The sequence below is a fragment of the Anolis carolinensis genome, chromosome 4, assembly GCF_035594765.1.
Source record: "Anolis carolinensis isolate JA03-04 chromosome 4, rAnoCar3.1.pri, whole genome shotgun sequence".
NCBI lineage: Eukaryota > Metazoa > Chordata > Lepidosauria > Squamata > Dactyloidae > Anolis > Anolis carolinensis.
In genome coordinates, this window is record NC_085844.1 from 115,138,002 (window position 1) to 115,150,833 (window position 12,832).

Here is a 12,832-nt window from a genome sequence, read left to right on the forward strand (position 1 = left end):
CAGCCCGCACAACAAGACTAACATTCAAATATAAGAGTCTAATAGCATTTGGAAGTTCATAAGTTTCCCATCCTTGCTTTAATGTGTCGTATCACTTTTACTCTGGCTGTTTTTCAAACTAAAATTGAAAATAAGTGTCGCAGGCCCATTTGTTCAAAGCTTTTAGATGTTTATTGTAAGCCTCAGCAGCCTTACTTATGACAGCATTTGATGAACAACTCAAGGGTCTTAATTCAAGCCAAAGGCCCAGTGCAGATTCATTTTCTTGAATTAACATTATGGTGTTTTGAAATGTGTTTTTTGTTTTTTGTTTTTGCAGATTGCTTCGCAACGAATAAGCTCAGTGGATCTCTCATGTTGCAGCCTAGAGGATCTGCCTGCCAATCTCTTTTACAGCCAGGACCTAACTCATCTTAATTTGAAGCAGAATTTTCTAAGGCTGAACCCTAACTCATCATCTTCCAGAGGACTTAATGAGCTACAAAGGTAAATCGGTTTTCAGAAGCTGTGACAACAACCAAGAACATATTTGTTCTCACTTACTCCTCACCCCTCTTTTAAAAATTGTTTCAGAAATTCCTTGAAAGCTTCTTTCTGTATTTCTATCAGAGCCTAGCTGGGTGTGTCTCTTGTCAGACCATCATCTAATTTACACAGTGTGATTATATCATAGGAACTCAATTGACGCAAGAGTGTTCCATAGTGTGATGCATTACACTGTGGGGTGGAACATCTTGCCAAAATGGCCAAAGATTAGAGAAAACAGGACATTCCTCCACAAATAATTCTTGATGAAATCACTTTGCTGATCAAAATGATAAATGTTAACTGCCTCACAGAGAGCTTTTGTTGGCCCATTTGCCTGCACAAACCTATCTTGGTCATTTGTGGCACATTATGCTTTTGCAAGAGAAAAATAATTGACTCCCCTTCTTTTTGTTTGCAAGGCATCCTTTCCTGTCTGGGCTCTTTAGAAGGTATTCCTTCCTCACAGCAGCTGTGTGAATTGGGAGTTATTTGTAAATCAGATTGTGTCTAATTTAAGTTGTATGTGGACATGATTCTAAAGGGCCTTCATGGGCATTTATGTGCTACATTTAGTCCACAGATTATACTGTGTCTGCCTATTCCTTAATGCAAAAAGACAAATGTATACATAGTCATGTAAATCTGGATGTAATGTAGCAGGATGTGATTTCGGGAGAGTTATTTAGGGTAAAAGCGAATAAAAAAATACATTTGATAGGCCACTCACTTGAATGACTAAAGAAGGCAAAAGCATTACATAAGTGGAATGAGGAGAGGCAAGTTTTAATAATTGGTCTGTCCTAGAGATGCCTACATTACGAAGTGGCAGCTGGTCTTCCAGTCGCTGTATATGATTTGTATATTTAAAAAAGCACATGGAATACATTTAGTTACATTTATCAAAGATAGAAGTCTGTTTCCTGGATATCCACAGAGCTGGAAGAAATGCATTAAAATTAATGACATTAACTTGAACATGCTGTTGTACAGCATTTTTTTTAAAAAAAATAACAATGTTGTTTTAACAAGCAATAGAATGACTAATGAATTCATTAATTTTTTTAGTGTAATGAATAGCATTTACTCATTACCAGTAAACATTGCTCAGGCAGTCATTAGGGTCAGTATTGTGTTTTTGAATTCATTTACAGAAATAAAAAGTAGTACATTAGTAATATGCTATTAGCAGGTTGCTTTCTAAATAACAAGTACCTTTAATGAGTTGCCATTCAGAAGGGGAGAGGGGAAGAGCAAAGAATTGCTTTTTCAAAAAAAGGTTAATATTATTGACATTTTTAAATGTTTATAATCCAGATTTCCTACACAAAAATGCATTTTGAGATGAAATTGCCCTGAGTTAATTTCAGGCAGATTCATTAGGGTGCGAGTGCAGAAATATAAGCTTCTTTAAAATAATAATCGTCATCATCACATGATGATGTGATTCTAATACGTAATGTAATTGTTTTTAAATGTAAAAGTCATTGTTTGTATGTTTACAAAGCCTCTAATGGTTGCCATATGTAATCCTCCTTGAGTCCCCTTCAGAGTGGAGAAAGGCAGGGTAGAAATAAGGTAAACAAATAAATAAATCATAATTCCAAAAGGGACCTCTTGATTGAATGCTCAGTGTCCTCTCGTGCCCAAAGAAAGTTGGATGTCATTTGGAAAAAACAAAACAAAACATGGAAACCAAAAGACGAAGGGTGAATTTCTTGTGAGTGTATCTTAGAAAAAGGGCAGGTAGGCTGTTAAAAATGGTGGGAGTTGAAGTCCAAAACACCTGGAGGCCGAAGTTTGCCCAGGCCTGGTATAGCCAGTTCTTGAAATATTGAGCAAAACACTTTTGTTTTGCACAGGGATGGGCTTGTTGGAGACTTTTTTGTGCCATTCACTTGCAAAAAGAAAGCAAATACAGGTGATGGTACTAAAAGTGGTGTCAGAATAGCATCTAAGATAGCCTTTTCAGTAATGCACCCTTCACAAACACAGTTCTTTCTACTTTTCCAAATCCCTTCGGGCAGGATGACATTGTAGACAGCGACTTCAACAGAGAATTCTCAGTATGGCTCCAAAGGATTCTCAGAACAATCAGTTTTCACTATCGTTGCCCAGTTACATTGTAATGTGTCACTTAGTGGTTATCAGTTGTCATGTAATGCTCTGACACTTTATCAGTTTTAAGGGGGGAAATCCATTCCCATTGCAGAGGGAGCCATATATTCTCATTATGGTTTCCTAAATGGTCTGATCAAAATTGCCCTGGCAGCAGACATACTCTGAGATTACAGCAGGCAGCCTTTGTGGACTTGGCTTCCCTGTTCCCCTGTCCAAGGAGAGGAGGAATCCTGCAATAACTGCAAAACTGGGCATTTAACAGTATCTCCTCTAATGCATGAGAAAGAGATTCTTTAAGCAGCTCACAGAAACTATTTGCCAGGAAGCTGGGCAGGCTCTTGAAGTCGCCAGTTCTTTCGTCCTGCAAAAATAAAAACATACTGCTCCTTTAGTCTTACTTCCTTGTATTCTCAGAGCCTTAGAATTAAATAGTAGTGATTGTTGCACCAGGATGCTCTCTGTTTTTCTGTTGTTATTTGCGATTAAGTTGACTTTAACTTGGGGCAGCCCTGGAAATAGGTCACCATGTTGCCAGACTAGCTTCCTTGATTGGGTCTATTTGCTTATCTTTCTCTTTTCCTACTGCTTTCTTCCTTACCAGTGATTATTATCTTGAATCATCTCTTCTCACGATATAATGTATTTGCAATCAAGAAATTATTGACCTCACAAAATTCAACCAGTTGCTCTCCTGTTTCATTTCTTCATCCTAGGCCTGCTTCTCGTAAAAATGTTTGGTTCTGCTCTGTTTCCTACTTTTTGCATTCCAATCATCTGTCATTATCATCACATTCTGTTCTCCTGCATGACTAGTGTTCTCCTCGACTACAATACAGAATCTTTCAATTTCTTTTTTTTTCCTGCTTCTATGGTTGAAGCATAAACTTGGATTGTGGTTATATTGATGGGCTTACTTATTTTTATTAGTCGTTCAGACTTGCCATTATATTGCTTGTCAGCTTTTCTGCATTTTGCCTTACTGTTAATGCCACCCCATTTCCACTTAGATTTCCATTTCCTTAATCAAACACTTTATAGTTGTCTGATTGAAAATGTCCCATTCCTGTTCACTTTAGCTCACTTACTCCCAAGTATTGGAATGTTTATGTCTTCCATTTTTTATACACTTCTCCTGATTCATGATTCCCACGTTTTGTGTCCTTATGATATGTGTTGTACAGCTTCAGGTTTTCATTTCATGGGAAAGATACATAGAGTCAGTGATAATAGTTGCCCCTTGAATGAGATCTGATTGTGCAGCGCAACTTTACCACTGTGGGTGCAAATCCTCTTATTGCATTGTGTAGTTGGTTTGTCTTCCGGTTGAGAAAAAAACTTGTGGGGTATGTTATGATTTACAAACCTGTGATGATGGGGATGAGAAGGATGCTGAACTATATATTATTTAGTAAAGGTCAAAATATGACAGTCATTGAATTCTCTCTGTATTCCAGTGGATTTAGTTAGTCTTGGACAGATGGTGCTCCTCCTGCCATAAGCATTCTGTATGACTTAAGCAACGTGCTTCTTAGCTCCAGCTTTCCATCCATTTCCAGCTTTGACCTTAAAGAGAGTTTCTACTGGGCATATAATAGTGGTACCATATCACACCTTTTCCCCATGTGTGTGAGTATGTGTGGAGAATCTGTTTTCTAACTTGAATATAAATGCCCATGCTATGCAGGTTCATGTTATTTACATTAATAAAATGCTTTTTGTATCTGCTCGCTCTCCTTTCTTATCTTTAGCCTCTTCTTGTCAAGAGTACAAAAGTTCTATTATCTGTTGAGCAAATGCTTGCAATTTGGATGCACTCCTAGTTTGATCTCTCATCTGTGGCCATTTATCTGCTTTGAAAAGAAAGCAATTAGGCCTTTGTTGCTGTGCATGCAGTACATTATATTCTTTTGGCATTATCTCGAGGTAAGCATAACCTGCTGTAATAGGGCGAATAACCCTTATATATGCAGCAGAGTCATTACCCGTGTCATAAGAGACTGATAGAAAATTCCTGGTGAAATATTGGATTGTGACTCCTGCCTACTCCAAGCACATAAGCTGCTTGGGGCATAATTTTAAATTGAACAAGACTGCTAATGTGGTGTGCACATCTTATTACTGAGTGTGATTGTGTGAATGCTTTGGTTGAAATTGTGGTTAGAATTAAATATAGCTTTAGTCATCAGCGAACACAGCACAACACAAACAACTATTTTTAGCAGAACTAAATACTATATGTGGCACATTTACAGGATGGACAATCTGCGTAGTACGGGTTAGCTCTCTTAATTGTAGACCATACAAGCTTAAAATAATTAGCTCTCTGAATTATAGACGATGCAAGTTTAAAACAATTAGCTTTCTGTAACAGTGTGCCTGTCTGTAGAGTGTCATGCGGTCAGGTTCCATAGCATTATATTGTGGCAGTCATATTTATGGAGACAATATGTATGACCCACAATAATTTTTTGTAATCTTGGTGTTTATAAGCAACATCATATTGCATCTGAATAATGGTATTAATAATGACAATGGAAGTGAGGAGTAGCCAATAAGATTATTATGCTGAAACGTTTCTGATCCCAATTCAAAGAGCAGGTTATTACCTACAAAGCCCTACACGGTTCAGGTCCAACCTATCTGTGATCGCATCTCTCCCTATGTACCGGTGTCGGCTCAAAGATCTGCCGGGGAGGCCCTCCTCTCAGTCCTACCTCCTTCGCAAGCGCAGTTGGTGGGGATAAGAAGCCCCTCAGTTTGGAATGCCCTCCCCAGAGAAATTAGATTACCCCCACACTCCAGTGTTTTCAGAAAAACTTGAAAACATGGTTCTTCAAGTAGACCTTCAAACATGTTTAAAACAGCTGCAGTTTAATACAGCTGTGAATTAATGTGACTGTAACTGGAATGGGCAATAGACTTTAACTATGGACTATATGGTTGTTTTAATTGCTGTTTTAAATCGTGTTTTAATTGTATTTACATGTTATTCTATATTTAATGATTTAATGTTTAATGTATTTATAATTTGTTATATTTATGTTCTGATGTGGCATCAAATTGTGCCAAGTTTTAAGCTGCTCTGAACCCCCCTTGGGATGAGATAGGGCGAAATATAAATACAGAAAATAATAATAACAACAACAACAACAGTTTAAATTTGAGGACCAAGAGATTTGTTTGACCCCTGCACTTTATGCAATGGAATCGATATGGCCTATTTTAATCTGCAGCTAGCGTGTTTCCCCAAAAATAAGACAGTGTCTTATATCAATTTTTACTCCCAAAGATGTGCTAGGTCTTATTTTCAGGGGATGTCTTATTTTTCCATGAAGAATTCACATTTATTGTTGAACAAAAATGAACATTTATTATATACTGTACAGTAGTTGTCATCACAAACCAGCATAACCAGACAAACTGTGAATCCTATCAAGAATTTCTTGTTACTACCATTGTTTCCATGTACAACAATCTATGGTACATACATTTACTAATCCTGCATGCTCTGGTGTTCTGTTCAGCGGGCATGCTTCCAAACAAAAACTTGGCTGGGTCTTACTTTTGGGGGAGGTCTTATATTTAGCAATTCAGCAAAACCTCTATTACGTCTTATTTTCAGGGGATGTCCTATTTTCGGGGGGAAAGGGGTATTGCTGCATTTTATTGCGTATTTTATTGAGTGTTTTTTATATAGGGGTGTGTGTGTGTTCTATGTTAATTGTTACTGTCATTGTTTATATAATATTTATATATTTTACTGTATCTTGTGTATTCTGTTGCACTTCTACGTGCTTTTGTAAGCTGCCCGAGTCCTTTCTGGGAGATGGTGGTGGAATATAAACAAAAAAAAATTATATTATTATTATTATTAGTTCATTATAAACAAGCTTTCTCTCTTATTCCCATGGGCATTTGACAGTTCATACAGGGTTTCTATTCAGTATCGCTTCCAGTGGTAACCTTGACCAAGTCAAGGTAGGCATGCACTTGGTGTTGGAGGATCACATTCAGACCACTGACCCTCATACCAGCTTCCCTTTCCATTTATGTCCTGTACACCTTCCCTGTTGTTGTTTTTTTATCCCTCCTGTCACTACTGCATCCCTCACTTCTCCACCTTTTATCCTTACTTCTTCGAAAAGACAATATAAAAAAGACATATTATATACTTCTTGTCCCTACTAGAACCTGGAGCTTTATGGGTCTTCAAAGTACACAGAAAAGTCTATTTTTTCAAGTCTACCCCACAGAGGCACTGAAAACCACCCACAGGGCAAGAAGTGGACAGTGCTGTAGAGAAATAGTTGCTTGTAGTAGGGAGAAGGACATCTTTTTCTCAGTCTCTGTTTCTTCCGTTGTCTTCTGAAAGGAGAAAAGTAAGGTGACAATAGTGACGAAAAGGATAGAACAGCTCATTTGAGTCAGTGCAATATAATATAATTTTTTTAAAAAAAACTTTATTTCTATTTTGCCGTATCTCCCCGAAGAGACTCAGAGCAGATTCCAACAAACAGCGACATATATTCAATGCCTTCATAAAACAGATAAATAATGGCATAAAATTCCAACAAAACCCCACATATGAGAACCAGCATTAAAAACGTAACATCAAATTAAACCTAGTATCAGTGAATTGAACATAACATCGATAAATTAAACCAGTATAGTCAGACAGAATCAGACAAGAATCATACAGTTATATATAATTATATATAAGGTAAAGGCAAAAAGGGAGTATCTTTTTGGAGACCATCTTTTTTTTAGATGGTGCAACTAGAGCAGTTTATTATAGTTTTGCCATGGAAATGTGGCAGCAAGCTGTGCCATTGAAAAAAATTGTAATTAAGACTGGAGGGAGAGTTGGTGGGGGGGAGGTATTACAGAGACTTAGAAACTCTAAAATGCATCAGCTACATTGTTTCTTATGTTCATCTTGAGTGATCTATAGTGTGATCAAGAGTCCACTCAATTCCTCTTAATATCAGTGAATACTATCTTCCTGGGCATATAAATTTAGATGGTTCATAAATACTGGGAGGCACTCATAGATGTATGAGATTTTGTATTGGAAAGGTCTCAGTGTAAAACTACCCATCTTAAATGGTGTTCAGTTGTAGTGCAGTGGTTCATGGCCACCTTCCCCTGGTCCCCTGTGCAAGTTGGCATGTATCAGAATAGGAGATTGGAACTCCATTAAAGCATCTTTTAATAGCGCAAAAGACATGTAAGATTTCATTATGCAAAGAAAAACCTTCTAGTTAAAAGCCCCTTACTTTACTTTTAAGATTGGGTAAATTAGGAAATATATATTCAGATGTGGTGTGTAATGATAAAAAATACATTTTACATTAAGAAATTTTAGAACAGTGAGAAGATGTGGATAACGGAGAATAAAAGGTTGTCCTCTCTCCTGGATGGTCCCATTATGTAATCTGAAGCTATTTCTTTATTTATGGGAGTGAGAAGCTTTTTAATCCACTCTTTGAAATTAGATAACACTTTGATAAAATTAGAAGACTAAATGGAGTGAATTGTGAATTAACAGATCTGGAAGAATCCTTGATACAGTTAACATGCTGGAAGGATTCTTCTCAAAGCTTTATGATATCTTGCAATGAGTAGGAGCAAAAGAAAGATGAAAGGAGATTAGTTTGCGCAATGATAATCAAAGGTTTTTCAGAATGAAACACCATATGATTTCTAGTAATAATAGACAAAATAATTTAAAAACAGAACATAACTCTTCTCCAGTTTAATGGCTATAACAGAACCATACCAGATTTATATGGGTGTTACTCTAGACCTCTGACAAATGATGGTCACACATGATACAGTTCTGCAAGAGCTCAGGACTTTTGGAATGAAGCTTTAACTGTTGTAGAGAAGAATATCTTGGATTTAGAATGTATACTTTTTGATTATGCTTAGTTTTGGGGATACATTTGAGTATAATGGCTGAAATACAGTTGTCAGAAAGGTACAAAGAAAAATTGAATTAATTTGATTTGAGTGAATTTGGATTGTATATATCTACTCTGAAGTTAAGTCCACTTGATTTGCTTCCAGGCAAATGGGTTCAGCCTCATAGAAGGAAAAGAGAATAATCAAACAGCTATTAATATCTACAGTAAATGAAATGTTTGTGTGGTATAGCAGATGGGACTTCAGGCTAGTCATAACTAGCCTAAAGTCCCATTGATTTCAGTGACCTAAATCCAATTATGTCTCCCAACTAGAGTATGTCCGTTGATTTAGTGGAACTGAAGCCCTGAGTTAACACGTTTCTATTGAATCAGTGGATATGCTCTCATTGGGACTAACAGCTGAGTTTAGGCCAATAGGCATATTATATGTATGGCTAGTTTAGATATAATTGATCACATTTTTGTTCCTGTGATAAATTTCATTTCCCAATTGATTCTACCATAAAAACATGGAAGACATTTATTAAAATGCAAAAAAATTGTATTTGCGGGATATCCTGTAACCCATTTTGTTATAGTTTTCCAATAAATATCGAGTCTCAACCAATTGAACATAGTTAGGGCAGCCACAAAAACAAAATTTCTGGAGTATAACAACTGCTTTTAAAGCAGGCTCTACACAAGTTAACAGGAAATAACACTTTCAAATAAGGAACATTTTTTTTCCAAATTTTGTTACATGTTATTCCCATATAGGCCAGGTCACTTCTGTTAGTACCGTGTTTCCCTGAAAATAAGACAGTGTCTTATATTAATTTTTGCTCCCAAAGATGCTCTAGGTCTTATTTTCAGGGGATGTCTTATTTTTCCATGAAGAAGAATTCACATTTATTGTTGAACAAAAAAATGAACATTTATTATATACAGTACAGTAATTGTCATCATAAACCAGCATAACTAGACAAACTGTGAATCCTATCAAGAATTTCTTATTACTACCAATATTTCCATATACAACACTTTATGGTACGTACATTTACCTATCCTGCAAGCTCTGGTGTTCTGTTTGGCGGTCATGCTTCCAAACAAAACCTTTGCTAGGTCTTACTTTCGGGGGAGGCCTTATATTTAGCAATTCAGCAAAACCTCTACTAGGTCTTATTTTCTGGGAATGTCTTATTTTAGGGGAAACAGGGTATGGTGATAAAGATGTATGTCAGTATGTGTTTTTCTACAGCAACAGACAAAAATATTGCTAAATAACCCATTTGGGGCAATATGTATGTATCTTTTAAAGTTAATAAGGAGTAGTAGCACAAATTTTCTCATCTGTCTGATCTCCATAAAACTTTAGTTGTGCAGTTGATATAATGTTAATCCTCAACCTGACCTACCTTTTCCTTCACAATATTTCCGAAAATGCTGGTACTAATCAAAGCCCTTCTAAATTAGCGGTTTCCTGGTATAATTTGTGACCTATCATTCTACTTGGCCTTAAGAATAAGCATTTGTCCTCACTATTCAAAAATCTTTGTCAGCATTTCAGTGTTGTGGTGTCTTTGTTCAAGGGAAAAGCAGAGTGTTTTTGGTTTTAATTGCTTTGTTATAAAATGCCTGAGCATTTTCAAAGTGGCCGGTGTGAGTGGGAGGTAAGATTAGCTTTATATTTAAATATTGGAGGAGTAGAAACAGAAAAATGAACTTGGTGTTATAGGAACATTGTACTTCTGATTAAATCATATATGTATATTTCTGGTGTGAAGTAGACCTTGCCTACAATCAGTTGTGAGCTTCTGATAAAATCTATTTCTCCAGAGTATGTCAGAAACAGGGAAGGCGTCAGTGTGACTTAACTTACATTTGCTGGTTCTATTTCATTAAGCTATTACCTTTGCAGTGATGGGCAGTTGTGGATCACTATGTTGTTGGACTTCAATTCCCATTATTCTCACCATTATCTCTGTTGGCTAAAGTTGATAGATATTTCAGTCCAGCAAAATTAAAGTGCCAAGGCTGCCCAGCCCTATTAAAGATTCTCCAGATGATCAGATCTTCTCGTTCTTCCCATAAGACTTGTGCGCCAGCTGCGCCTGTTCTTTGGGAGGTCTGACTTGGCCACGGTGGTCCACGCTCTGGTTACATCCCGTTTGGATTACTGCAACGCACTCTATGTGTGGCTGCCTTTGAAGACGGCCCGGAAGCTCCAATTAGTACAACGGGCGGCAGCCAGAAAGTTAACTGGGGCGGCATACAGGGAGCATACTACTCCACTGTTATGCCAGCTCCACTGGCTGCCGATATGCTACCGAGCCCAATTCAAAGTGCTGGTTTTGACCTACAAAGCCTAAACGGTTCTGGTCCAACTTACCTGTTCAAACGTATCTCCTCCAATGAACCATCAAGAACGTTAAGATCATCTGGAGAGGCCCTGCTCTCGGTCCCACCTGCCTCGCAGGCACGTCTGGTGGGAACGAGGGACAGAGCCTTCTTATTGGTGGCTCCTCGGCTGTGGAACGCCCTCCCCAGTAACATCCGGCAGGCCCCAACTCTTTTGGGCTTCAGGAAGAATGTTAAGACATGGCTTTGTGCGCAAGTATTTAATGAGTATAAGTACTATATTGACATGGTCTGAACTAAGGTATATGTGCAAGGGGTTTTTTTTGGGTTTTTTTGTTTGGGTTTTTTTTTGGAGGAATGAATGTAATTATATGCTTCTAAGCTTGAATAATGTAATTTATGGATTATTGTTAATGGTTTTAAATATGTTGTTGTTTTTTACTGATTTTGTTTGGCATTGAATTTTGCTGGTTGTTGTGCCCTCACCCACAGACATAATTAAATGGTTTACTTTACTTTTGATACCTGTGAGGGACCAACAATTATATTTCCCCAAATCTGCAAGTAATTGGCACTAAATTTCTTCTCATTGTGACAATTTATTTCCTGAAAGCTTGCCACGGATTGACAGCTATTCATTTAGAGACCATCACTTTGAATAGCACTGCTTTAGACCAGGCTGTCTTAAATTTTTCCATTCACATCCTTTTTCGACCTGAGAAATTTTACGTGACCCTGGGTATATAGATAAATAAAATAGGTATAAAAACCAAACATTTGCAATACTTCCAAAGCTGTCTGATTTTTCCTTTTTATGAAGCACAGCTGAAGCATCTTCTGAAAGGTCCACTGTAAACACTGCACAACAGATCTGTGGAAATGTCTAAAACATTTACACACATCTTGTGTAAATGTTGACAGTTTTTTTTGAGATCCCCAACATTGAGCTCAGGGGACCCCATTTGTGGTCGGGACCCACAGTTGAAGAAGCAGTTCTTTAGATCACTGATCTTTCATCCTGTAAGGCAGAAGTGATTGTACCTGTGGAAGACAATAGAGAAATTGTAGATTTTAACATTTCTGTGGTTGAGCCAACGATCCCAAGGATCTCATAGAACCCAGAATCTATTGCTAAGGCAGATAATGGAGTGATGGTCCCACAATTTTTTGGGGGTTCAGCTTCCAGAATTCTTGTCAATCAAGTCACCTAGAGCTTCTGGGAGCTCAAAATACCCGGAGGACCAAAGTTTTGGGAATAAGTGATATAAAACACCTCTCCTCGGCTGCTTATATAAACATGGAAAATAAAGTTAGGTGACAATTAGAGTTAACTGAAGACTTACCACTTTGTTTCAAGATTCTCTAACCTTTTGGGGTCATAGAGAGGCACATTTGGAATTTTGAGATATGATTCTGGATACGCTCACAAAATGACTACCTTGAAAATGTGCTCTGCCTATTCAGAGAGAAAATTTTGAATGTGGTAGATGTGACAGAACACAAAACACATATTTACCAGAAGGTAAACTCATTAGAGTGTAAGAACTGTACCTTAACTTTTATGAAAAAAGGAACAATTCTCTTCTCTAAGTAGACGTGACAAATCAAAAAATTGCTTTAAGAAACAAATTGAAAGGGAGAATCTGGTTGAAAGTTCAAAAGCACTCTTTGAACCTACAGCTTTCCACACAAACATTGATTTCAGAAAAGTTATATGAATGATGCTTAGCACCTACTATGTTTTTGTTCTAAAAATGCTTCTGGGAGTAGGTCAGGGACATACTTGGAAAAAATAATGTATGGCTCTTGAGGCTGGCACTTTATTTTACAGCAGGTCAGATACCCCAAATGTTAAATGTTTGGAGAGACAGTGGTGCTCACAAGCACCCAGTTTGAAAACTTTTTTGTAGCATCTGAACTTC

General features: G+C 37.3%; 2 protein-coding genes across 2 annotated transcripts in view; both read left to right on the forward strand.

The window, feature by feature from the left end:
* phlpp1 (PH domain and leucine rich repeat protein phosphatase 1) overlaps nt 1-12,832 on the forward strand; it is a 184,853-nt gene that overhangs the window by 114,781 nt on the left and 57,240 nt on the right. The window contains exon 4 of the mRNA XM_062977656.1: nt 320-486. Coding sequence (XP_062833726.1) covers nt 320-486 — 167 coding nt within the window. The remainder of the gene's footprint in view (nt 1-319; nt 487-12,832) is intronic.
* The window catches only part of LOC100559144 (serpin B12), a 502,967-nt gene continuing 502,681 nt past the window's right edge, over nt 12,547-12,832 (forward strand). Inside the window, exon 1 of the mRNA XM_062977657.1 lies at nt 12,547-12,556. The gene's annotated coding sequence lies outside the window, so the exon portion shown is untranslated. The remainder of the gene's footprint in view (nt 12,557-12,832) is intronic.